Source organism: Phragmites australis, chromosome 5 (genome assembly GCF_958298935.1).
Source record: "Phragmites australis chromosome 5, lpPhrAust1.1, whole genome shotgun sequence".
NCBI classification, from domain to species: Eukaryota; Viridiplantae; Streptophyta; class Magnoliopsida; order Poales; family Poaceae; genus Phragmites; species Phragmites australis.
Window position 1 is genome coordinate 47,214,412 of NC_084925.1, and position 26,582 is coordinate 47,240,993.

A 26,582-nucleotide genomic window follows, 5' to 3' on the forward strand; every position below is an offset into this window, starting at 1 on the left:
GGATATATGAATTTGCTTCTCTTTCTCAGAACTGCCCATCTTTACTACTTTCTCAATTTGAATCAATTGAGAATCTTTGATTGGGTTCAGGTTCAACAGTGGAGCTATCTTTTTTGCTCTTTCTTCCACTCTTGCCTCCAGCCTCTGCATCTCATCCCTTTCTCTTTCTAGGGGGTCCTCCTCATAGTCCACTTGTTTATCCTCTACTTCATCCTCTACTTTATGTTGTGTAAAGTCTTGAGAGTTATAGATATCCGTGTGATCATTTATTACTTCTTGTGTACCAAGTAACATGTCTGACTCAACTTCCATCTTGTCCTCATCCTTCTCCAATTCTTGAATCAGTGTTGTTTCAATTAATATTTCATTTGTGTCATTATCTTCATTGTCCTCAAACTTTTCTGCAAACTTATCTCCTATATCAGTCTGTTTTTTGTTATTGGTGGTGTTGCTTTTGCCTCCTTACCAATACCCTCTTCACCAACATGTGTTTGCATCAATCTAACAAAGTTAGAATCATGGCTACATTCAGAATCCCCACTAGAATCTTCATCCTTATCATTGCGTCTATCAAATTTAGAGAAGGGGTTGTCAGATGGCGGAGGATATTTGCCACCAACATCGACTTGCCAAGTAATCTTATGATCTTCTCTATTAATGAAGACTTCTGTCTCCCCTCTAATCTGGCATGAATCTCTATATGCAAGCTTCACCTTAACAGGATCGGACCTGATAAAACCTTGTAGAAATATACGTGCTAACATAGATGTTGGGACATCAGAACATCCATACTCCATCGTTATAGGAACTCATGAGAAGTTAGAAGATATAAATGAAATTTTCACAAACTATATCAATTCAGGAGAATCATATAATAGAAAGACTACACTTGTTGACATATATTTCTCCTCAAAAATTGCCAAAGACCTTGAACTAAATCTAGAACCAAAGTCCATGGCAGAGTGCCTCAAGCGCATAGATTGGATTAAATGGAATGAGGCAATTGAGGTAGAATTACGCTCGTTTAATAAAAGAGAGATATTTTCCTCAATAATACCTACTCCTAATAATGACATTTTCTGTGGAAGCCAAATGGGTTTTTATTAAAAAAATGAAAACAATGAGGTGGTGAGATATAAAGCGAGACTTGTAGCATAAGGGTTCACGCAGAGACCCGATATCGATTACGATGAAACATACTTTCTTGTTATGAGTAAATAACGTTTTGATATTTAATTTCATTGATAATGCGAATGAATTATCCATGCAGTTGATCGATGTAGTGGCCGGATACTTATATGGTCACTTGATTCAGATATCTATATGAAAGTCACTAAAGAGCTTAAAATTACGAATCCAAAAGCAAATCGCAACATATATTGTGTAAAACTATAAAAGTCACTATATAGCTTAAAACAGTTAGGAAGAAGATGGTACAATCGTGTGAGTTCCTTTTACAAAAGAGTTACTTAAATAATAATTTCACCTAGAGGAGGGGTTTACACCTGTGACCTACAAACAAAGAAGTGGTCTAGTGATTGCCAAGAGGAAAAGCTCCAAAGTTCCTAGTGATGGTGTCCATGTCCAGATAAAGGCTAAGGCACTCAAACAACAAAAGAATGACATCTCAGGTACTTCTAAACATAACTCTTTTGTTGTTTTTAATTCCTTAGATCCTTTGCATTTAGCTAGGGTTGCTTTGTCTTGTAAAATCAATGTGGGTAGTGATGAAAATACAACTTTTGAGAATATATCTACTATTCAAGCTAAAGAGACAGCTAGGGCTACTCTTGCTGAGGTTAGAGTAAAATTAGAGGAATCTAAGAAACAGATGTTGATGGTTGATCATGAGGCTGAGATTGAGGAAAAAGTTGAAGCGAATATGGGTATAACCCAAGAGAAGATGGTTGACTACAGCAAGGAAAATGATATGGCTCTGGGGTTGGATTTAGAGTTGAGGTCCTCCCCAGAGTCAGAACCGATGAGGAGGCATATAGTAAGAAAGGTTGTGTGAAGAAAAAGATGGAGAGAGGGAAAGAAGTAAATCATGATAATTCTCTTCTGGAATATTAGAGGTTTGGGAGCTAAAGGAAGAAGAAGACAATCAAAAGATCTGTTGACATTACATAGAGTTGACGTTATTTGTCTTCAAGAGACTATTAAGGCTGATTATACTATTAGAGAATTGAAACAGTTGACTAATGGCCATCATTTTTCTTGGAATTAGACTGCTGCACAAGGTCACTCTAGTGGGACTTTGATTGGTGTTAGAGAGGCTACCTTAGATGCTATTAAGATGGATAGGAGTGATTTCTTTTCTAGTGTTACTATCAAAAGTAGAAGAGATAGTCTGTTTGGGTGGTGATTACTGTCTATGGGCCAGTCCAGTATGAAAGAAAACCTGCTTTTCTGCAAGAGTTGTACTAGAAAATTCTTTAAGCTGTTAATCCTCTATTGATCGGAGGTGATTTCAATTTTATTAGATAAGTACATGAGAAATCTTCAGATAATATAGTGTATTCTTGGATGGATGTTTAATAGTTTTATTGATGCTGCTGCTTTGAGAGAGATGCATAGAGGTAACAGTAGGTTTACTTGGACAAATAAGCAAGAGATCCCTGCTAGATGCACCTTAGATAGAGTTTTTACCACTCAAGGATGGGATCATCTCTATCCTATTGCTACCTGTAATTCTTGTTGAGAATTGGATCTGATCATAATCCAATTATAGTGGACACATGTGAAAACAAAAGGATAAAAAGTCATAATTTCATATTTGAATCAGCATGGCTTACTCAAGATGGTTTCAAAGATCTTTTGATAAGCAAATTACCTGATAGAGGAGAGCTCCAAGTACAAGAATACTGGAAGCTGATTAAGAAAGATCTTAGGAGATTTTGTAAAGAGTGGGGAACAAAAGGAAGCCAGATGAAACAAAAACAAGAGTTGATAAAGAAAATTCAGGATATTGATCAAAAAGCTGATTTTGCTGAATGTTTGCGATGTGAATAATGAGACTTATTCGAAACCATGGTGTTGTCGTTTTGGCCACGTTTCGAGGGGGCGAATAGAGCGTCTTATTAAGGGACTGTTTCTCTACCCTTTAGTCTCCTCTGACTTTGACCATTGCATAAATGAGGGGGAGCTGTTGAGGTTTTTGAAATTCCTAATGAAGCATCTAACAATGAGCCTCAGTAGTCCCAGAAGATCCCAGCTTGTATAAAGAATGTTCGCCTAAAGTTTGAGCAATAATGGTGAATGAGACTTACTAGAAACTGCTGATAGAGCCAAAATAGTAGGTTGTAAATGGATCTAAAAAAAAAGTGTGACTCTAAGGGAAAACACCGTTGAGGTTCAAAGCAACGCCTAGAGAGAAGGGATTGATAATAATAAGGCTCAATTAATGATTCTATTCGTTTTGGTTCAAATCATAAGGAAATTGACAACTGCATTTAAGTAAACTTTAGAAGGAAAAAATCATCTTAGTCATAAGAAGGGTCTCGCTGAAGCTTCTTACGTTCTTTGTAATGATATTCAACGAGATAGGTCCAAAGCCTTGCTTGCTCCTGTTGTTAAGGGCAATAAGTTTGGAACATTTTAATATGAAATATCTGAGGAACCATTATGAAGCTGATCAGATGAAGCCGGTTCCTTATGCTTCAGTTGTTAGAAGCATTACATACACGCCATTATTTAGTTTTCGTAACCGGGATACTTGGCAGACATCAGTCGAATCTAGGACTAGACCACTAGAAAGTTGTTAGGAAAGTCCTTCGCTATTCACGAGGCACTAAGTAATACGTGCTCATATTTAAGAATCTGTTTACGAGGTGTGTGGATACTAAGATAACCACGACATGTTATATCTTCACTCTCAACAGAGGAGTCATCTCGTGGAAAAGCTCCAAACAGACACTTATGACATTGTCACCGATGCAAACTGAGTTTGTAGCATGCTATGAGGCTACCGGGCAGGCTGTATAGCTAAAGAACTTTTTACCCGGATTATGAGTGGAAAATAGCATTTTAAAACCACTTACACAATTTTTCTAACTCGTGTGATACTGTCAAATACATCAACATTAAGTATTATGTTGTGAAAGATGGAATTTAGAATCAAATCATTAGTGTCAAGCATATTAATACTAAATTAATGCTTGTGGCGCCACTCATTAAAGGCTTACCACCCCATATTTTTTTTGATTATGTTACCAGTATGGGGTTATTGAAAAGCTTATGATTTTGGGTAAGAGGACCATAAAGCAAACCAACTCCCATTAAGTATAACAAATTTCTATTTTGAGATGAATGAGCATACTATAGGTATTTGGGTTTCAGTGGTATTTCATTAATTAATGTAATACTTTGCCTTGGTGTGCTTTTTCATTGAGAGTGAGCTTATGATATTAACCTTATGATCTAGGAGGAGAATATTGGAATTCATCTCAGCTCCTAATGTTCACCCTAACATAACTGAGAAAATGGGGGAGCCTCACTTCCCCATGCATCGGAATATTATCCCTAAACCCTAACCGATCCTTAAGGGCACGCCGTCAACGGGTGAAGACCGCCGTCCTTGCAGCACCCAAGCCGGCCACATCTTCACTAAGTCCTGCATCACGCCAACGACAACTTCACCAACGGTCTACACGGCATCAACTACGCCAACATATCAGCTCCTCACTGTCAACTCAAGATGGTGTCACCGAATTTGGGGAATCAATCATCCTTCCGCTCTAATGTTTCATATCAATTAGATGAGAATTAAGGTCTAACACTTACCCTGCGTTATTTATCCCTCCTCACTCACTGAGCTTTTAGTAATATTTAATCAGCCGAGCAGAATTAGGATTTAAATATAGATCTTTGCCTATCATCTATCTATATGCCTGATGATGGATTAAACTCTATCTGTGACTTTGGTCCTAGTTGTATCCAGGTTTTTATGCCTCAACTACTACTAGGTTTTAGTCCATTTTACCTGGTTTTCAGGTGTCCCTTCTTCATCCGACAGGAAAGAGTTCTATCTCACTGTTCCCAGTTTGTTCAGTGCATCACCACCTGATCAAATTTCTGTTTCATTTTACAGCCTGACAAAGTCAAGTTTCAACTAAGGGTGGGGCAGAGCAAGCATATCCATGAAGCTTTGAAGGCCATTAGGAATTCTTCAGATTGGGAAAGCCTCAACGATGCTCGCAAGAGTAGAGGGTAGTGGTAGCCTTCTCTAAATGCCGCACTGAGCCACTTCTTAGGCACAACGGCTTGCTTCCTGTTGGTGCCTAGTGCGTCAGTCAGTCCGATCCAGTCCTCATTCAAGTGTTTTTTGGGCCAATTACTTGTCTACTCAGCTCTGGCAGCAAATTAGCATAGCATGGTATCATGTTCCAAAAAGAGAAGAATTTTATTAGGCGGACAGCACATTTCGATGGTCCAAATTTTACCGAAAATGAATCCAAGTTACATTTCCATATAGAAACACCGCATGCTTTCCTTCATCCATCTCAAAAATCACGTTGACATGCTTTCAAGCTGCTCCGACGAGGTTCATTTCATTGCCCGCTGGACTCCACGTCCTCGAGGTAGCAGTCCTGGCCCAACAGCCTGAGCTGCCCGTCGAGGTCTCTGGCAGCTGCCATCACCTCCGGATGCGACCGGTCGCCGGCCACAAACTCGCATGCGACCCCATCCACCTCCACCATGCTGCACCCGGGCACCTTTACCACCTTCCTCTCCTCCATGGTCCTCCGGACCTTGACAACGTCTTCCCACTTGCTCCACCCGGCGTACATGTTGGACAGCTGCACGTGGACACCGCTGTGGTCCAGCCCCAGCTCTGCCAGCCACTCCACCACACGCTTGCCGAGCTCGACGTCGCCGTGTGCCGTGCACGCGTTCAGCAGTGCGCCTAGCACGTACGAATCGGGCCTCATTCGCATCGCCCGCACCACGTCCAGGGCCTCCGCGAGCCGCCCAGCGCGGCTGAGGACGTCCACCAGGCACCCGTAGTGCTCCACGCCGGGCTCGATGCCGTACACCGCGGCCATGCTGCAGAATATCTCCTTGGCGCGCTCCACAAGCCCCGCGCGGCCGCAGGCGGTGAGCACGCAGATGAAGGTGACCTCGTTCGGCCGCACCCCTTCCGCCTGCATCTGCCCCAACAGGTCGATGGCCTCCCGGCAGCGGCCGTGGTCCGAGAGCCCCGAGATCATGGCCGTGTACGCAAACACGTCGCGCTGCTCCGCTGTGGCGGCCACGAACACCTGCCTCGCCGTGTCCAGGTTCCCACACTTGGCGTACATGTCGACGAGCGCCGTGGCCACCACGCCGTCCATGTCATGACCACCCCGGCCTCTGCCACCAGCGACAGAGGCGTGCACCCACCTTCCCTGCTCGAGCGCCCCAAGCGCACCGCAGGCGGCCAGCACCCCAACAACCGCCGCCCTGTTCGGCCTCACGCCGGACCTCAGCATGTCCTCGAACAGCTGCACGGCGTCGGTGAAGCTGCCCGCATCGACGTAGGCGCTGAGCATGGCGCTCCAGGAGACGTCGTTCCTGCGGGGCATTGCGTCGAACAGGGCGCGCGCCTCGTCCACTCGGCCGGCCTTGGCGTAGCCGGTGAGGAGTGATGTCCAGGAGCAGACGTCCGTTCTGCAGGAGGAGAGGCTCTCGTCGAACAGGCGGCGGGCGGAGCGGAGGAGGCCGTGGGAGGCGTAGGCGTGGATGAGGCCGTTGGAGACGTAGGTGTGGGCGTCGTAGGCGAGGAGGACGGCGAGGGCGTGCAGCGAGGAGACGAGGCGCTGCGCGTGCCTCTGGGATTCTTGAGGTGTGCTTGGAGGTAGTAAGGAAGATGCGGCGGTGAGGAGGAAGGAGAAGGTGTAGTTGTTGGGGCGGAAGTCGGGGAGGATGCGTCGGAGGCGGGGGAAGAGGCGGAGGGCGCGGAGTGGGGAGGTCGGGAGCAGCGAGCGGAGGAGGATGTTAGGGAGGAAGCGGTCGGCGAGGAGCGAGGACGTGAGTAGGTGCGCGTGCAGCTGCCGGAGCTGCGCGGTGCTCAGCGACGGCCGGCACAGCAGCTGCAGCGCCGCCGCCGTGGCCATGCCATGCATGCATGACTCGCGGACTCGACCGTGTTTCCCACCCACTTAGTTATATGGGCTGAGGCCAGGGTGAGAGAATGGGCCCAACCCGACTAACGAAGCAGCCCGCAGAGGAGTTGGTGCTGGTGGCCGCCTAGTGGGTGGGTGGTGCTGCCCGTCGCGTCACGAGAGCAGAGCAGAGGGGAGGAAGAAGAGGCCGCATCAGGAGAGCAGCAGCAGCAGCAGCAGCAGCCGTGGAAGAAGGTGGTCGCGATGGGTCGCGGCGGCGGGATGGGGAATCCGGTGAACGTTGGGATTGCGGTGCAGGCGGACTGGGAGAACCGGGAGTTCATCTCCAACATCTCCCTCAACGTCAGACGCCTCTTCGACTTCCTCCTCAGATTTGGTTTGTATCCATCCCCTCCTCCGTCACCTACCTCTGGATCTGCTGCTTCGTTCTACATTCATCTTGTTCCTTGCTTGGATGGGATGGGATCTGCGATGCCTAGCCTAAATGTACCCGCTGATTAGTACGTACAATTCAACTAGAATAATGAATTGGCCTAGCATTGGGAGCTTATGACCCGCAGAATTCTCACTGCTGCGTGTGTCTCATTCTCAGATAAAACCTCACCTCATGATGGTATGATATAGGTAGGCTCCAATTGTTGTACTTGTGGAACAGCACGCCAGTGCAAATTCCCGGCGATTGTATGGTAACACTCCCTTACTAACAGGCTAACAGCTCCGTAATCTATACTGCCTTTCCTTTTCCTGCAAATTTGTTCCAAGCTTCCCCCATCTCATTCAGAAAAAAGGGGGAAAGCCACTAATTAGCTTCGGACCTTTCACAAGCCCATTGCTGCTTACCTGCCTCCTGCTTGTTGCAAGTCAGATCCAGGTTTGGCGTCAATTCACCATAGCTTGGGTAACTGAATACCGCCAGGGAAGCTTTAGCCTTTTTTGGTTGTTTCTAAATAGTTCCGCTAGCCTTCTTCTACTTGTTGCGAATCTCATTACGAAGTACAGCCAGCACACCTATTTCCCCTTAGCTAGCCAGGGCTCATCATTCAGTCAGGGCTTTCCTCTGCGTGACATGAGCGTGAAAGAGGTTTAAGCATCCGTCCACCACCTATCAGGCCGGACGAGCGGTCCACGGAGCTGCATCCATACTCACCCAGTGTATGCGCATCGCTCTTTCCAGTGAGGTCAATCGATTCTACTATTTTCCCTGCCCCGTGCCAAAAGATGTTGTAAATGAAGTGAGTCAAAATTCGAAACTCATTGTGAGCTGCAACCATCTTTTGGAAATAATCAGATTCCACAACCAGCCAGTTGCCACTAGCATTACCAACATCTGGTTTCGATCTGAAAACCAGACCTTCTTACCCTTGTAATTGTTGCAAAGTTCACAACAGAAGAGACAAAGGCTTTACGAGGAAATGTCAAGAAATATCTTCTGTGGTTTACCGTTAGCCAGGTAAAAGCTCCATTTATGTAGTAAGATCTACCTTCCAAAATAGTCAGAATCGTTGTCACTTACCCATAATTTGGGAAGGGAAAAAAAAGAGGTTTAGGGGTACTTGTCGATATTTGCAGGCCTAACTCTTACTTATACATACAAGTACACGACTATAGAACCATCGTTGTGGAGTATTGTCACGCCCGTTTTTCAAAAGAATAACCAGGTGCATTTCACATATATATCAGGATTAGTTTCATTATACATACGGTGACATATCAGTGATATACAGTTCTATATCGAACAAAAATAACTTTATTGAAATAAACACCAGAGTTTACAAGACAGTAGCAGAAGAACACAAGAGGACTCTTATAGATCTTCTGGGCACAACACAGATAGTCGACTGGGAGCAACACGATCTAGGACGTTTTGTCTCCAATCAACGGTCTTCAACTTTCTTGATCTCCTTGTAGTCTTCTTCAATTGAGCAACATTTATTATTGGAAATAGCAAGTGTGAGTATATATCGTACTCTGCAAGTGTGGGAAAGCATGACATGTGGCTTAAATCAAGAAATAGTTAGATACTGGTTTACTGCATTAAGCAATCTTAACCTATAACACCAACAATAGACATCCTAATTACTACATGTGAAGACACAACTTAAACAAGAGGAACCGCTCATCGGATTCCATTCGATTACTAAACTCACCAGGTATTCCATATGTGGCTACCAAAACTCACCAGGTCATCCCGTTACCTGGCTACCTGACCAACCATACCAAAACCCTGATCCCAATTAATAAAAAAAAATCCAAGCCGCTCTTGACCGTGAGTATAGCTGATCGATCAGTTTTATACTCTGCAGAGTTTGCTCATCTTTCCCTATGGGTTATGATTTCATCATCCGCATTACCAGGTGACAGTCTCTATGTTGCCTTGCTGATCAAGCATTTGCACACTTCTTATAGTGTGCTGCTAGGTGATCACTATAAGGTCTTTACAAAGCTCCCGCCAACCCGTAAACACCTACTGAGGTTTCACCGCTAACAGTGATTTCATCACTGCAGAAGCCCCATCTTGTGTTACTCAACCGACCAATGGTGCTCACAAAACTGAAGGGTTGGCTAATTAATTGGCCAGGCCGTACTTATATAGGTCCTGTGGATGGTTGCGGTTTAGTTTGATTACAGGCTTCAAGAACTGGTCTTTATGATCCTACAAAGGAACAACCACAAACCAACTGCGCATTCCATGCACACGTGCATACCCGCACTATCATCAAACATCCATCCTATTAGGATCCTTATACCATGTTGCTACAAAATTATCATACCTGGTTCATATTGCATAATCATTAGTCAAGTTTAACATCTATTCTAACCATGACAGCGACTAGCATATCTATCATTCATTTCAATTTAGACAAGCATGCAATGAAGGATAAACAATTAATATATAAACTCTAAAATAGGAATAAGATGTTCAAGGACACTTGCCTCGATGTTGCTCATGATATTTGTAAATTAGGTCTTGGAATATCCTAAAGTCTTGACCTTGTAGATCTTCGATTCTTCTAGACACGTCGTACTCTAATCGTGAAGATATGAAATTAAAAGCAAAACTAAATAAATACAAAATAAATCCAATTTGCAAATCAAAAGAGGAAAGAATCAAGGGTTGAAGAAAGAACTGGGTTGACTGGATTTAACATGAAGACGACAAAAACTAGGGTTTTGCCGAAGAAGGACGTACAAAGATGTTCAAGAATATTGACATGTGAGATCTTATATAATTTTTTATAAATATTATTTTAATATTGAATTCATATCCTATGTGCAACGATATGTGAGCTCTACACATCAAAGCCATCTGATATGCATCCAGTTTTTAAAATAATATATAGAATTATATATTACCACATGACCAATTAATTATCGGACACGAACAAGGATGATTCGTTGGAAACTTGCCGAATTTAGATGAATTTACAAAGTGGCTTGGAATTTAGATGAAATTCGCTGAATAAGATTTAAAATGATGAAATCTATTTGAATTATAATGGCTGGAACAAAATTGGCTATAGAAGGCAGGGGCTAGGAAATAAAGACAGAAACAAAAGAGAGAAAGGGAAGGGGTTTTCTGCAATTGCACATACCAATAGTGAGGATAGAGAGCGGAACGGGGCGATGGTCGGCGGTGGGCTCTCGGTGTCGGCGGTGGGCTCTCGGTGTCAGCGGCGTGACGTGGCTTGGTGGCGACGACGGTCGGCTCAGAATAGGTGGCCATGTTGCCGTGGACTTGAGGAGGTGTTCGCCTTGGCTACGACGCGTAGAGGCGCACGCATGGCGGAGGGGATCGGGTTTCATAGAAGGCGGCGATCGGGTGCGTGACCACTGACATCGACGCTGGGCTTCGGTGACGTTTCAGCGAAACAAGGGAAGCACGATGTAGAACACGAGAAGGAAAGCTCTATGGTATTGTTGGTAAAGACATGGATGTTCTAAGGTAGCGGTAAAGCAGCAACGAACGCTGCTAGGTTTGGGTGGTGATCGCGAACAGACGTAGCAACAAAGACACTCGCATTCCCATAGATAGATTATGAATTCAATGAAAGTATTTGAACACAGAGCTTCATATATATTAGGAACACAATGCTAGGGTAGATGTTTGGATAAAACTTCACCTGAGAAAGAGATCAATCGGTTGGAACTTTGGTGAGATTGTGTAATGACATTGGAAGTTTGGATCGTGTTCCTGGTGGCGTCGCTGTAGATCTTGCTGGGATCTCTTGTGGACATGTAGATGGTTTGATGGAACACACCGTGACACGGTTGGTGCATCAATATAGCCTCAGGATAGACGGGAACGCAGACAGAATCCCCAGTGCGTGGGCTGGACGTGCCCAAACGTGAGGCAGCAAGCACGACGATGTAGATGACGATGACGTCATTGCTCCTCTGGCCTATCCACTTTGTGCTGTTGTGTAAGAACACCCAGGACACTTGGCGAGGCACACACGATGGTGGTGGTCAGGGTAGCAGAAACGTACCGTTGTCGACGGGATCTAAGATCTAATTCGGTGGCGATGTTGGCATTTGGGCTCGCGTTCCAGCTGCGTCGTTGCTGATCCGGACAAACCCTTTGGTGATCCTAATGGGGATTTGACGTTCTACATGAGGTCGTGGGTGGCGCAACATGATCTAGTTGGAAGCATTGGAAACGTCGATGAGATTGTCGGTTCACTCCCTGGACGCGACCAGACACAGAGTAGCGCGGACGGCGACGTAGATCCCGGCATTTTTTCTCCTTTGGACATGCTGCTTCGTGGAGTCGTGTGCTACAGCCAGGGGCTCACGGTGGTGAAGGGGCTCGGTGATTTGTGCACTGGATCGTTGGGAACGCGGATGTCAAACGGCAGCAACATGGCTGTCAGCGACGGTGAACAGCGCCCGGGCAGGATAGCAGCGACTGCTAGGGTTTTGGGTGTTGAAAAGGGGCAGGGGGAATGTGCTGGATCTATTTATGGGGCTGGGTGTGGTTGGCTACAAAGTGGGGAGAGGAAACGGCCGGAGGTAGAAGACGAAACGAACGGGTGGAATACGAAACGAATGGCTCTGGTCTGAGTATGATATCTCCACCCTTTGCACTCCAAATTGGACGTTTTCGGACTCTATATTGTAGTGCTCGAAAAGATCTACAACTTTGGTATTCATTTGAATTTCTGGAAACGTCATCTTGATTTCCAAAAAATGCATCACAAGATAAACTGTTTGAACTCCGGCTTATCTGCGCAGCACTGATTTCGGGGGCTATAACTCCTAGCTCTATTATCCAAATGGGGACTTCCATAGATGCAAATCGAAGCTCTCGACGAAACCTACAACTTTGGTATTGTCAAGATTTGCATTTGAGGTAGTGTTAAACTTCAAAACTACATGAGAAGATGAGGTTGGGCGACGAGGAGTAATGACGGTCGGCTTCAATTGCCATTATGGCCATAAAAGCAATGGTTTCCACTCTGAATCGCTAGGAATTGAAAGAGGATTGAGTGGCCACCGGTTCCGCTTACTTGATGGATGTCAATGCGTTTTGATTGAGCACTTACTCAACCTTAGATGGCCAGTCATAACTACTAGGCGAAGGGACGTCGTCGTTTGGAGGTGGATGGAAATGATCAGGTACATACACATGCAAGGTTGATGGCATGTTGATGGTTTGGAGCCATAGGCTAGAGAGAAAAATATTGAGGAAAGGGAGTGCACGATGGGTTAGATAAAAAAGGATGTGAGATGAGATTGTCTACAGAGGATTTTTGGACGATATTAGGGAAAATGGAACAAGAATTTATCCAACCTTGAAATTTCTTAACCTATTCTAATATTCTATAGATGCATTTTTAATCACACAAAATAAATTATTTTTAAACTCTAATTTTTTGGGAAAAACTTTCAAATTTCAGAAAAAAAATGTTATTTTATTGTTTTAAAATGCTCACAACCCAAAATTGGAATTTTGGGGTGTGACAAGTATTAACGGACCTCTACAGAATTCTTTGTATTGTGTCTGTTTGGATATGTTAATGCTGGAATATATGCTTGTTGTAGGTATTTCCACCGTCCATTCTTATAAAGTGTGATTTGCCTTTGGCATGGTCTTCCAAATTGAACTTTGACGACTCATCACAATATATTGTTACCAATTATAAAGTCATGACGGAAGATACAAATCTAGTGTTATAATTTTGTTTCCCTAAGCCTATATATAGTTTGCCTAATTGTTGGTGAAAAGTTATAAAGTTTGAAACCTAAAGTATGTGCGCGACTTATAATTTTGGACGGTGGGAGTAACTAGCATTGGTAATTGACATCTCGACTATATAAAATACGAGTTGGTTCCTGCATCACCTCTTCCGCATACTCTCATCACATCTATTAAAACTCCCTTAAATTTAAATAATTTAACCTCCTCTTTTTTCGGATCTCATCTGAAATCAAACTACAACATCGCTCTCGACGTATTCGTTCGGCGGCGCTCCCGTATCGTATCCATATCTCTATACCTTGTATTTGTGCTTGATGTGGACGATGGATGCCTGCTTGAAACAAGGTTTCTAGATTAAACATGAACCCAAAGTAGCCCGAGATGGCTTCATGTTCATGTTTTTCTTCCTTCATTCAAGCTAAACAACCACTCTTGTGAGCTACAGGACATGTATAGTTAAATTTTTTATCATACCATTGCTAGTCCGGAGTTCACTGTTCCATGTTAAATACGAATTCAAAGTTTCAAACTTGTAGGGAGTGGACTTTTTGTCTGGATCTTTATCTTTGACACTATTGTTATGCATGTTCATTTGCTTTTCAATTCATCCTCTCCTTTACTGAAAAGGAAAGGAATCATGATCCTTACTGAAAGGAAAGAAAAGAAAAGGAAAGGAAAAGAATGGAAAGGAAAGGTGAAAATAAAAGGAATCATCATCCATTTTAACCTTCCAAATTTGTGTGCATTGTTGCAGAAGCTACGACGAAGAGCAAACTAGCGTCTTTGAATGAGAAGCTTGACATCTTAGAGCGGAAACTGGAGGTGCTTGAAGTCCAAGTGAGCAGCGCAACAACCAATCCTTCTGTTTTCAACTAGAAACTGCACATAAGGTCTTTGCGGCACCACGCGCCTGCGTTGTTTGCAGAGTATCAAAGTTGAAAGCTTTTGGGTTTGCTGTCGAGTGTTTGTGTATCTATTTCTATTATGTAGTGTCATGTAAAGCACTCCTAGTATCACCTTTGTGCAATTGAAATCTTGCACGTCTGCATTGAAACTGACTACACCTACTTAGCAGGCAAATGATGATCCTTGTTGCTTGCTTGTTTCCTTCCTCCCTTTTTTAAAGTGGGCCTTGACAAGGGCAACTATCTTGGTTTTATCCGTAAGCTGAATCCATTGATGAGCAATGTCGTTGTTACTGTAGTTTCTATTGGGGAACTGAACTGGGGAAGGAAGTGAACTACTCCATCCAGTATTAGAGTCCAGCAGGAGCTCTAAACTGATACGTCCACGTTTCCCTCTCCAGACGTCGTTTCGTTTCGTTTTGTCCAAGCTACAGAACAATACAAATTCCCAGTTTTGTCAATCCAAATCTGTTGAGCAGTACATACGGGTAAGTGTGAATTCAAAAAGGAAAACACACAGGAGCAATGCAAATTCATATAGGAAAATCGAGTTGAATGGAAGATGTGACTCCGGTGTTTTATCCCCTTCCAACCACAAGAGACTTTCTCAAGGCTCCGGTGCTTGTTGCCTTCTTCGATCTCTTTGTCCCTCCCTCCCTCCTCCATCAGCTACTTTTCTTCTGTCAGTCAGGAGCTCGAGCTCCTCCTCGCCTCGCCTCCATCGAAAATGACTTGAATCGCAGTCAGCTCCCTCATCCTTGGACTAAGTTATCCTCTCTTCTCTAGATTCATTCCCTAAAATAAAACCATGCTTGATTTGCAGATCCAAGAGGTGAAGGTGCCATCTTTCATGTGATGATGAATGTTCTCTCAAGCCACCCCCAAAATATGAAGCTTCGGATTCAGGAGATCTCTCACAGTCACAAACGGAGGTCCTGCAGGGTTCAATGTCCATACGCACTGGACTCCCCTTGTGGAGGAGCAGGGGGACATCTAGCACTTGTTCATCCCCGCTGGAGGCGTCATCCATTCGTTGCAGTCAGAGCAGCCAGTGGCAGCGGAGGAGAATCGAGCAGTGATGAAGACGATGATGACCAAGAAAAGCAAGCAAGAAAGAGGTTTGCTTGTATTATCAAGCAAAGTACATTCTGCTCTGGGTATACATAGGAATTTGCCTGAAATTTCAGATATGGACTCCTCCGGTCCTCTGCGCATAACTTGATTTCATGATCTTATGTCCTTGCTGGCAGGGTAGCTCTGGGTCTGGGTTGTCCAGGGAGGATCTGGAACGGCTAGTCGGGCTTGACGATGCCAGGTTCAATGGATTCGATCTTGCAATCCTCATCAGGAACAAGTACGTAGATCATAGGATGTCACGCTCATAAAGAAGGTTGTACATGTATTGTATCGATGGTGCAGTCATTTTGTGCTTCATCACTAGTTGGATCACATATCAGTTTTCCATCGAGTAAGTTACCTAGGTAGTTGTTTTTGCCATTCTGCTGATGTGGCGCAGGAGTTCATGGGAAGGAATCTGTTGGCTATGAATGTGATGTGGAAGTACAGGGAGCATGTGAGTGGTTTTCACTTTGATCCCCTAGTTCAGTTCCCTCCGATCCATCTGCTGAACTCGTGTATCCCATCTCAACTCATGTATACTAACTAGTAGTGTAATCTGTAGTTGTTGGTTGATAGATACTGTTAGTGCAAGAAAATATCTTCCATGAACAAGTGTGGTGAGAACCTCCTCTAGAGAGGCAGCTTAAACTTGGAGAATAAGTAAAGAGAAAGGAATATCGATGTGTTCATCCCTACGGATGGCGTGCTGTTAGTGCAAGAAAATATCTTTCATGAACAAATGCGGTGAGAGCATCCTCTAGAGAGCAAACTCAAGCTTGGAGAAGAAGTGGAGATGAAGGAATACTAATGTGTTCATCCCTACGAGAGTCTTCTCTGACCTGATGGAATAATGCCATTCGAGGTATAAGTATACAAATATGCCCTTACAGAGATAGCTATGCAAGTTATCGCCATGCTACAGGGACTTGGGGCTAGTTGAATTACACAGCTTGGGTTCAGGTAGAATACATTTACCCCTAACTAGAAGATATTATATACTATAGAAAATACAATGGTTTAGGTGACCCAGAGGGTGCGATACTCGGTCGGTCGTCAATTGCGGCACGGTGCCGCACTGTCCCGAATGTTAGGATGACCTCAACTTGCACTGGGATGCCAGGATGGCCACCACTTGCACCGGTATTAAATACCGGTCACTTTCTTGAAGGCGGAGGATGGCTCGTGCTCCCCTCTAGTTGATTTTTCTCCAAGGCTTGATGACCCACTCCCCGGGCTTTGGAGAGCTTGCGTAGGCTTCGGGAGGTTGCGGCTCGGGAGAGCTATGGAGCTCGAAGACCCGAGAGGCCTTCGGGGACCCAAGATTCATAGGCATAGGTTGACGGGGCCAAGGGTATCGATAGTCCTTAAAGACGGCCCCCAATAATCCCTTTCGGAGATTAGCAAATTCCCCTGTCTCGAGAGGCTGTGGCCGGAGGGGTTCACAGTCTTCGGAAGCTGTACTTTCGGCTGAGGATTCGGAACCAAAGAGCTCCGTGTGACCCTTTAGTAATGTCTGTAGACTGGGGGTATTTCCCCCAATAGTACCCTCTCATCCGTTGACCCCGAGATATAGAGGGACAAGCGGATGCAGAAGGAACTAGCTCTAGCCCAGCATCATAGTCAGTATATCCTAATATAGCTTCTCACCATTGAGGAGCCTCTTAGTGGTGACCGTGAGCGACGATGGCAAAGCTTGATGGCGACAATGTAATCTGGAGGAAATTGTGTGGTTGACAGGTACGCTGAAGGAGGGACTCCATGACCCCCTTAGCGGTTTACCGCGACGAGGCCTGACAGAGTCAATGCAATTCGGGGCCTATGCGGAGTAAGCGCTTCAGCTCCCTTGATGGTGAGTCCTTTGGTCGCTTGCATCATCATGGTGGAGGTTGTGTGTGGCAGCGAGGTATTCTCCTTGTTTTTTGGTCCGAGTAATGGATGATGTGCGATAATGGCAGTGCGTCTGACGGGGTAATACGCAGATTCGCCTGGGGTCCTATGCTCACGACCCTCGCATGCACTGAAAGAGGTATGAGTCATAAATGCAATAAGACGTGCACGCAAAAACCACGGAGCCACTGCAAGACGTCACCATGTGGACTCGGATTGACCCGGGCGTGGCCACGGGCCCCTTAGGGAGTAATTGGGAGTGCCGTGAAACAACGCCCGTGATGATTCTATTTTCCTCCCCTGGCGTGCGTAAGCAATTGGCCCGGCTATAAAAGCCAGGGGTTCACCTAGTTGATCCTTCACCGCTATGTAAGGGAGCACCTCTTCTTGGCTTGAGTATGGCATCCTCTTCCTCCTCATCGACGGAGATGACAATGGTTTCGACTGGCTCTTCGCTTTCGATGCCAGCGCCGATTTCGACTATTGTGGTGCCTCTAGGGTCGAGCAGTCCCGCAATCATGCTTGTCAGGTTGGAGCCGGCGGCCATCGTGCTTCCATCCTTGTAGAGGGAGCCGTCCCCCACCGCTTTGTCTCGATCTCCAGTCCGACTGGCCGCTCCAGTCGACATTATCGATATCTCTGATGATGAAGGGGAGGTCAACTGGGATCTCCAGGAGAGGAGATCGACGAGTAGGAGAAGGCGGAGTGGAGAAGGAGGCATCCCAGGCGGGGAAGAAAAAGGTCAAAGAGGAAGGCCATGGAGGAGTTCTCTTCATCCTCATCCTCGTCCTCTGACGGCTCAGGGGTAGGCTATTGCATCAGCTTCTACAGTGGTAGGACGTAGATGAAGTGCATACACCGCTTCATACGCTGATTCTAGGGCTTGTGGTTTCCTTGATAGCCACCTTGTATTCTTTCTCCCCCTGGTTTGCTCTCTTAGGGTTTGTTTCTTTGTTTGTCACCTGTTTGTCGGTGCTTCTTTTGTAAGCGTCTTTTGGATGTACAAGTTATTAAGAAGATAACTAAATCCTTAGACCCGCTCATTGTTCCTTTGATCAAAATGTATGGCAATCCTCCGAACGTGTAGCCTTTCGTGTTTTTGTGTGCACCTAAGCCTCCATGCCTCACCTTCCCCGACCCCCTCCTGCATGTTGTGATTTTCTAGCAGCCTGAGGGTGTGATGGCAGGTATGACTGTAGGGTACTAGGTGCAACTAGAGCGACGAAGCCTCGCACAGGTTTAGGCATAAACACGACCGTGACAGGTGCTATCGAGGTGCGGAGGGTTTGGATCATGGTGCCTTTGGCAGAGGACATGGACTTTGTCATTCCTGGCTGTCAGGACCCGAACCCGGGTTCCTCTGTGCCTCCAGTATTAGTCTCTGGATCAAGTAACTGATATGAACAGAATTCAACAGAATGATATCAAGTACATACTTTGAATAAAATAAAGTAAAATAATAATAATAACTTGAAAGGGGTAGAAGATGGTCTGGTGGACAAGGATCCACAGCAGACCAGCCAGGCAGAAGAGCCTATAGCGGAGCAGAGCGAACAACGATGCAACCCAATGCCACAAGCAACTCGGGTGCGGACGTGACCTTAGACTTCTTCTCTTTGACTTCATCTGGGTTGAGGTTGATCTCCATCTCAACAATCTAAAAGCAACAAGACTGAGTACAGAAGGTACACAATAAGTCCTATAGATGCATAATCGATATTTCAAGGATATGGCTTTACGGCATAGTTTTGAGCGTAAAGCAGGTTTTATGCAAGTATCTAGTTATATTCTCCACTGCTATCATTTTTATATAAATGTAACAAAGCTTTTAAAAACTGTTTTAAAAGTAACAAATGCAGGCATCTTCTGTTGGTACTGAGTATCACCTCAAGTCCCCAACGTATTAGAAGGTGAGTGGTAACAAGTTGTCGAAACAGTTTTAAAACCAGAACTATGGTTGAAATGACTTGAATTAAATTGGATTGGCAATTCAATCTGGATTTGAATTGGAAATGGATTTATAGCAATTCAATTTGAATGATTTGAATTGAATTGAATTGTGTAAATCACTGAATGACTTGGATTCGAATTGATTTAGAAGAACATGATTGAATTGGCGAAGCGATTGAACTGGAAATGAAATGAATATAATTCGAATGATTTGAATTGCATGCGGGTATGAAATCGATAATGATTTGATGAATATGGATTTGAGATATTTGGGATTGAATTCAAATAGGGGTATTTGAATTCGGATCTGAATTTGGATTTTGCATTAATCCAATTAAGAGTATTTGGATTCGAGATTGATTCAACAAGAATATTTGAAGTTGATTGAATGTCGGTGAATTGAAACAAGATTGAGATTCAAATTGGAGAGAGACTCAATTCGAGTAGAACAAAATTAAATGGGGATAATTCAATTGAATTATTGAATTATATATTTGAGTTGGATTGGAAGATCGATTTTCACAAATTGATTTGGATTAGGAAATTGCCGAAAGGAACTAAAACAGATTCGAATTGAGAAGCATTCATTTCGAATCACCACACAAAGAACCATAAGAATCACTAAACCAAAAATACATAAGCTCAATTTATGCAACGATTACTTTAGAAACTAATTTAGTGATCTTTGGAATACTTAGCCAAAATAATATATTTGAATACACACATACAAGTATACACATATTCAAATATATATTTTCTCGATTTTATACTATTTAATAATTAGAAAAAGTTTTAATTTAGAGTGAATTTTGCTATATTTTTATATGCTAAAACTCATGATGTTACAAATCTACCCCACTTAAAGTGAATCTCGACCCCGAGATTCGGAAGGTTTTTTTTAAGAAGGGATTAGAGAAATACTATCTTCCGTTTCTTAACCACTCTGCCATTAGTAAACTTAACTTGTCATGTCGTACAATTTCTTATGGGTTTCCACTGAATATCGTCATGACTCCAAGAGATTCTAATATTTCCAAGTCACATGGGGCTACCCCACATAAAATGGTTTTGACTATGGATGTCTTATAGAGTATGCGACACTATAGTCATTTGTCCATTCATGGCTTATCACTTATCCTCTATTGAGATTTGGTTGCAGTTCTCACTAAACTGATGTTGCTCTAAAACATAGTTTAAGCCTTTGCAATTCCTTAGTCCAAGACTGTTGATTGACTTCTCCATTACTTTATGATACAACACAGGTAGATTCCTTTATGGTCATCAGATAGGGTCTTCTGGCTATCGGTTATTCATCCAGGAGTATTCCCAGTTATTCCATACTGTAAGTACTTTCTTTCGGGAGAGACTTTGCAAACTTTTGTGAGTTAGGGTTTCACATCATTGATATCAAGATTTTTCTTCAATCCTTCATGGGGCTACTGAGGTAAACTTCAAATTTTTTTAGGCTATATTGCCTTATTGAAGGTAAAACACTTAATTCCAAGAGTATAACTTGTCATTTATTCTTAGGGACGTAGGGTTTGCTAAAAGCACTACCTCACTTAAAGAGTTTCCAGTATAAGGGTTTCCAAAAGATATCTGATACTTATTCCGAGTACACAGATCTCAAAAGACTTTCACAGCTATCGGAGTTTCCATAACAGAAGATACTCTCCGAAGGGTGAACAAAAGTAGAAATCAAGGTAAAGTTGAACAACGACTCAATTTGAACTAGCTAGGGTATCCGCTGGGATTGGTATCCATTGATTCATGGCTTTCCGTTTATGGGTATCCTTTTCAAGGGTCTATATTATCTTCCATAGTAGTTCTAGTTGTTGATGTGATACTTCGATGATGTAGATTGGCATAACAGTCACTTACTTCTGGGGGTAACTTCTTGCAAAGTGTCTTGGCTCCTAGCAATTATAGCAAAGCTTCTGTATGCCTTTGGTGTTGCACTGGGTCGCTATTGGACAACTTGCTATGAAATTGCTCGAGTTGCTTACATAAGAAGCAGATCTTGTTGGGGTCTGACATCTTCAGAGTTCCTTTCTGTTGGAGGTTTTCACTATCTTGGTTGTAGAAAACTTGATTTGCTTGGTTAGAGGTGGATCATGGGGCTTCATTCTGCATAGAATGTTGGTCTTCTAGCTTTCACCTCTTGTAACTAGCCCTATGGCATTGACCGAATCTAGATTTCCTTTTCTTGGTGTTTCTGGGGTCTTGGTCAATATTCTCTATACCAAAAGCTTGACTGATATTATTGAGTCCTTGAGTAATAGTTTGCATCAGTTGGGTTTGGTTAGCCATTATTGCGAGAAGATCTCCAGCAATATGTGCTAGTGTCATGTGATGCTCATTCTTGTTATCCTGATTTTCTTGTTCCTTACTCAATTCCTGTCCTTTAGGGACTTTCTGTATTTCTGGATTACTTTCAGTGCCTCGAGTGTCTTCTTCAGTTGGTTTGACATTGTCGCTTGTCTGATTGTTGTTGTCTTGTACGGACTTTGTTGATGGGCTATTCCCAGCTTTCAGTCATGTGGCTTGGGTTTTTAGCTCTAGATGTTGATCATCTTCGATTGATTTTTCTGACGACATATTTGGTAGCTTCTTGTTCTTCGGGGATAGGGTAGAAAGCATAAGATGAGTTAATATTCAATTTTGGTAGATGTGTAATAAGAGCACACAACTAAGAAAACAAACAACGAACAAACAACAAGAACCAGTACTACAATGTGAACACTCACAATTAACTTTCCATCACTATGATACGATAGAGAATAGAGGTTAGGCTTCATGCTTCACACAACTCCTTGTGTAAGCCTCAATCTTGTCAGTGTTCTCCACGTTGAGTTTTGAGAAGAGGTGGGTAAAGAGGAATCAACAATTTTTGCAACAGAGTGCCAAGGTAAGGTAAGATCAATAAGATGTAGATAGGGTAAAGAAGAGTTTTTCTTTTCTTTGAATAGTTTATAGTAAAACTAAGTATAAGTAATGTCAATGCTAAGGTCACAACCTACAGCCATGTACGACTCTGATACCAACCTATCAGGACCCCGAATCCGGGTTCCCCTGTGCCTCTATTATCAGTCCCTAGATCAAATAGCTGACACAGAGAATTCAACAAAATAATATCAAATACATACTTTGTGAGGAACCGTCCAAATAATATTCTAATTAATCACCAGAAGGATCATTATTCATAATCACAACCTCGATAATTAACCAGAATATCATCCCGGTAGTTCCGGCATGTGTTTTGTACCTAAGATCAGAACACATGCCTTCCAACATTTAGCATCACAACATAGATTAAGAAAGAGCAAGTAATTAACATTTATATTACAAGTCTTTAACATGCAACCATTTCCAACAATTTACAAGAAAAGACAACAACATCTACGCAGCGAAAACATAAACCTATACAACAAAAGGGAGTGGAGCCACATGCCTTTAGGCTCCACACCAAAAGCGCGACCTCCGAGAGTAGGATGAACTACTCTTACCCGCCACCCTGATCGGCAAGCACGAAGTAGCCAAACACCAGCTCTTCCCCACCAGTTGCACCTGAAAATACAGGTATGAGTACGAAGGTACTTGCAAGACTTAAACCATATAGATCACATATACATAGCTCGACTCCAAGAATTATGTATTGAGCCATTAACAAGGCAAAGCCACATGGTTAAGTTAAACATAAGCGGTTAGCAACCTGGACACATATGTAACATCCCAAAATCTTAAGCTGTAGTTTTTGAGATAATTAATTATTGTTAATGCAAGACTGCGGGTTTAATTTCTAAGAGATCGAGTTTCTTTAAAATTTTAAGTATAAATTTGATTTTTTTAGAATTTGTCTGGTGTGTTCAATCTGTGATGGTTGATTTGTTTGGTGTTAATGTATTTATGAGATTTCCTTTCTTTTATTTTCCATGAGTTTTTCTGTGCATCACAAATCATGTTTTATATGCATAGCATCTTATTTTGAATTTTGAGAAAAATCGGCTTAGCCAGAAGTTATAAAAATTTAACCAGATACACCTTATGGTCTGCAGTATTTTGGTAAATTTTGGTAGATTTTTTTTTAGAGCGCATCTGGATAGATTTCAAAAATAAAAGTTCTCTTAGCTAAAAATAGATGCGTACCTTGAGGGCCACGTTCTCTCTTTCTTGGCGTATTTCCTTTCCTTTGGCCCAACTCAAATCGACCGCCACGGCACGAGAAGCTTCGGCCACCATCATCCTACTCGCCATGCCGCTCCCTGTGCTCGGCGACAGCCGAGGACGCCGGCCATCCCGCACAGCGGCACTCGCTGTATGCCTGCCGTTCCTCCTTATCCGATCGCTCGGGTCTGCTCACCTCTCAGTGCCCGCGCACCTCCGCACACTCGTCGCTCTACCTGCTGGCCTCGCGCCGAGCGTGCGGCGTGGTGATGCCACCGTGCCCTGCCTCCCTCCTCTGGCTTTAAAGCCAAGCAGAGCAGGCCATCCCATTCCTTCCCTCTCCCTCAACTCCCTCGGCCACACCAGTTCGCGAGCATGCCTAGTTGGGCGAGAGCGCAGCCGTTCTCCTCAGCGCCAGCGGTGCCCATCGCTTCACGCAGTCGCCAGCGTCCAGGGAATCAACCGTGGATTGCTTGGTCGCGTCGATCTCCGCAGCTCCGGTCACCACCATTTCCACCCACCAGTTCGACTGTCGCTGGTGAGTTTCCCAGTGGCTCTCAAGTCTAGTGCACCCCAGAAGCATCTATGCATGCTCATGTATCCATTTGAGAACCCAAACAACCACACACTAAGTGCACTGACCTGCATGCTTCATGCAGACTTCACGCCGCGTGCTGTCGTCGCCATTGCCGCCGTCGAGCTTGCTCCGGCCACCTCCGAGCTGTGCGTGTCACTTCACGAGGATCCCCATGGCACACTGAACATCTTGGTACCCTCCGCTGGCCGAGCCGTCGCAGGAACCGCCGCCGGCGTTGCCTCCGGCAAGCCCACGGTCTAGCCACTGCTCCCGTCTAGCCTCCATAGTACTGTTCATTCTTTGCTCAAAATGACTAACACTTGTATAATTCGTAGTAAAATAAATACAACTCCGAAAAATATGAAACCAAGTTTGTTAGTTTCGTTTTGTTGTAATCTACATGTTAAAACTGATAGAACTCATGCAATACTTTCTGAAAATTAATTAATTAACTGAATGTGTTTCAACTTATTTAAATTACAGTTAATTAATACAATATCCTAAAAATGTGAAACCACTTTTATTAGCTTTATCCTGTCAAGGACTAAAGTATAAAAATGCAAGTTTTCATGAAAATTTCAGATTAAGTTTTGTGATGATTTAAATGTGATCAATCTTGTTTAATTCACCATTTAATCATGGAATTTCTAAAGTCTGTGAATCCATTTCTAATGATATGTATAAATAGTGTACTTTTTAAGAAAAATGTTGTCCAGCATGTTAGATGAGTTTGGCCATTGTTTTAGCACATGTTTTGATCTCACATTATTAACTTCTAAAAATCTTTGTTGGTGTAACTTTACACAAGAAAAATACATTTCACCCATACTCCGATTAACACGATTCTTATTGTAAAATTCATCTAAAATCATGTTCTTTGTTTTCATGCAGAAATATTTTGTGTTCATTGCTGTGGATTTTCTTGGATGGATTTATTTGCATCTTTCGGTGTTTATCGATCGAGTATTTGGCGTGTACGTAAGTGCGATCAACGATGAATGATAGAGATCAGAAATATCACAAAGGTGAGAGGCAAGCAATCCCTTGACCATTTTGGGCCCAGTGTTTAAATTTACTTTATGCATTGATTATGAAAATTTACTATGCATGCGTAGATGTTTTATAAAACTGCTATTTGGGATGGTAGTCATGACCTAATTGAATCAATATGTCAACTCTCCTTGAACTTGTTAACCTTACCATTGTTAACCTAGCTTTTGGGATGACATGATAATATCACTTCGGTAGAACCGGACTAAGATGTGATAGAAATGCTTAGCTTTGCTGTCTACGGTAATTTATTTGGTTGTCATACTATCACTTGGGACATGAAAAGATTTGTCAAAATAGTTAAGTCTTTGTTTTGAGAAACTTGAGTTGTTGTTCAGATTCGGGCAGGTTTATGTCAATGTGTGTCGGAAGGTGAGCGTCGTCTCACAGAAGAGTGTATAGGTGGAGACCTGCTCGTATTATATGAGGACCGGTACCTTGTACCTGGAACTAAGGGAAACAGTACAACCACATGTGCCGGTATGGATGACGGCCTTAGCTTATTAACCCGGATAATTCTACCTTTGCTTCTTGGAGTTTGGTGTGTATGTGCGGGTAATCCACGAGGTGGGTGTATCCGAAGGGACTCCCATGGCTATATACGTGGGATCAAAGTTTGCCGACATAACGATTAATACCCTCTGGACTAGTGGGACCGCCTCTGGGGTACTTAGTTGGAGGGAATAATATTAATCGGGAGGAGCAATGGTTAGGATTAATCGGTGTAACGGCTTTGTCATGACGCCCTATGTACACCCAACGTGCAGAGTGTACGGTATCGACGGGTACCACCAAAGGGAAGTTCATGTCGTGTGGGTAAAGTGTACAAACTCTGCAGAGTAATAAATCTATTCGAATAGCCGAGCTCGCGGTCAAGAGCCCCTTAGGAAAGGCTGCATGGTTTAGATTATTTGTTTTGGGATGTTGGGTTTCACTTGTAGGCACTAGTGTAAGTATTGTGTATGTCTAGATGGAGAATCGATCTTCATGGTCTGTGGTAGACATGAAGCTGTGGTTATTTATTTATTTATTTGCACTATCATTTACTTTTTGCTCTCTTTAAATTACGTTGCGAATCTATTATATTGTGTACTTTCCAAATTGTCAAGGCATTTATGCAAAACTAGATATGTTGGCCATCCTTCAATTCAACCTGCATTATTGTATTATTGCAATATATATAGCTTGCCTCCTGAAGTCGTTTATTCAGAGATAATGTCAGGAAATCATGGAAGCGATGATATCGGGTCTTTCTAGGATTCAACTCCCAGTCGGTTGCCTGTGGGCGGGTTTGAGGCACACCCGCTGGATATTTGAATCTATTTTATTGTATTTTTCCGCTGCATATCCTTTTATATTGTAGACCAGTTGGTCATAATGTTGTAAATTTAATCCAATTAAACATTTTTACCTTGTAAAATGTATGGATGTGATATCACTGTTGTAACCGTGTGTACTTGCTACTGATCATGGGACAAGTACAGTGGAAACACGGAGTTTTGGGTAATCTAATTACCCGGGGCGTCACAACATATGTGTGAGCAACTAACTTAACTAACAATAACACAACTCTATCTTGCCATAACCAATTGAACATAAATAAATGGAACCATTATGAACACACATGT

At 43.4% G+C, this 26,582-nt stretch overlaps 4 protein-coding genes across 5 annotated transcripts; 3 read left to right on the forward strand and 1 right to left on the reverse strand.

Moving 5' to 3' along the window:
• Positions 1–5,380: 5,380 nt before the first annotated feature.
• Positions 5,381–7,151, reverse strand: LOC133920190 (pentatricopeptide repeat-containing protein At5g66520-like). The gene has a single exon (XM_062364903.1). The coding sequence runs from the start codon at positions 7,101–7,103 to the stop codon at positions 5,550–5,552; it is 1,554 nt and encodes a 517-aa protein (XP_062220887.1). The 5' UTR covers positions 7,104–7,151; the 3' UTR covers positions 5,381–5,549.
• A 76-nt stretch (positions 7,152–7,227) lies between these two features.
• Positions 7,228–14,363, forward strand: LOC133920192 (protein BRICK1). Its single transcript, XM_062364906.1, has 2 exons — positions 7,228–7,479; positions 14,057–14,363. The coding sequence occupies exons 1-2, from the start codon at positions 7,347–7,349 to the stop codon at positions 14,176–14,178; spliced, it is 255 nt and encodes an 84-aa protein (XP_062220890.1). The 5' UTR covers positions 7,228–7,346; the 3' UTR covers positions 14,179–14,363.
• A 136-nt stretch (positions 14,364–14,499) lies between these two features.
• On the forward strand, positions 14,500–15,960 carry LOC133920191 (uncharacterized). 2 transcript variants are annotated; one of them, XM_062364905.1, is made up of 3 exons: positions 14,500–14,949; positions 15,031–15,364; positions 15,458–15,960. In XM_062364905.1, the coding sequence occupies exons 1-3, from the start codon at positions 14,763–14,765 to the stop codon at positions 15,501–15,503; spliced, it is 567 nt and encodes a 188-aa protein (XP_062220889.1). In that variant the 5' UTR covers positions 14,500–14,762; the 3' UTR covers positions 15,504–15,960. The 2 variants fall into 2 exon arrangements, with proteins under 2 accessions (XP_062220889.1, XP_062220888.1); XM_062364904.1 differs by having other exon boundaries at positions 15,463–15,960.
• Positions 15,961–23,528: 7,568 nt separating this feature from the next.
• Positions 23,529–24,955, forward strand: LOC133920193 (uncharacterized). The gene is made up of 3 exons (XM_062364908.1): positions 23,529–23,865; positions 23,987–24,159; positions 24,796–24,955. Exons 1-3 carry the CDS (start codon positions 23,703–23,705, stop codon positions 24,904–24,906), a joined length of 447 nt encoding a protein of 148 aa, XP_062220892.1. The 5' UTR covers positions 23,529–23,702; the 3' UTR covers positions 24,907–24,955.
• Positions 24,956–26,582: the final 1,627 nt, after the last annotated feature.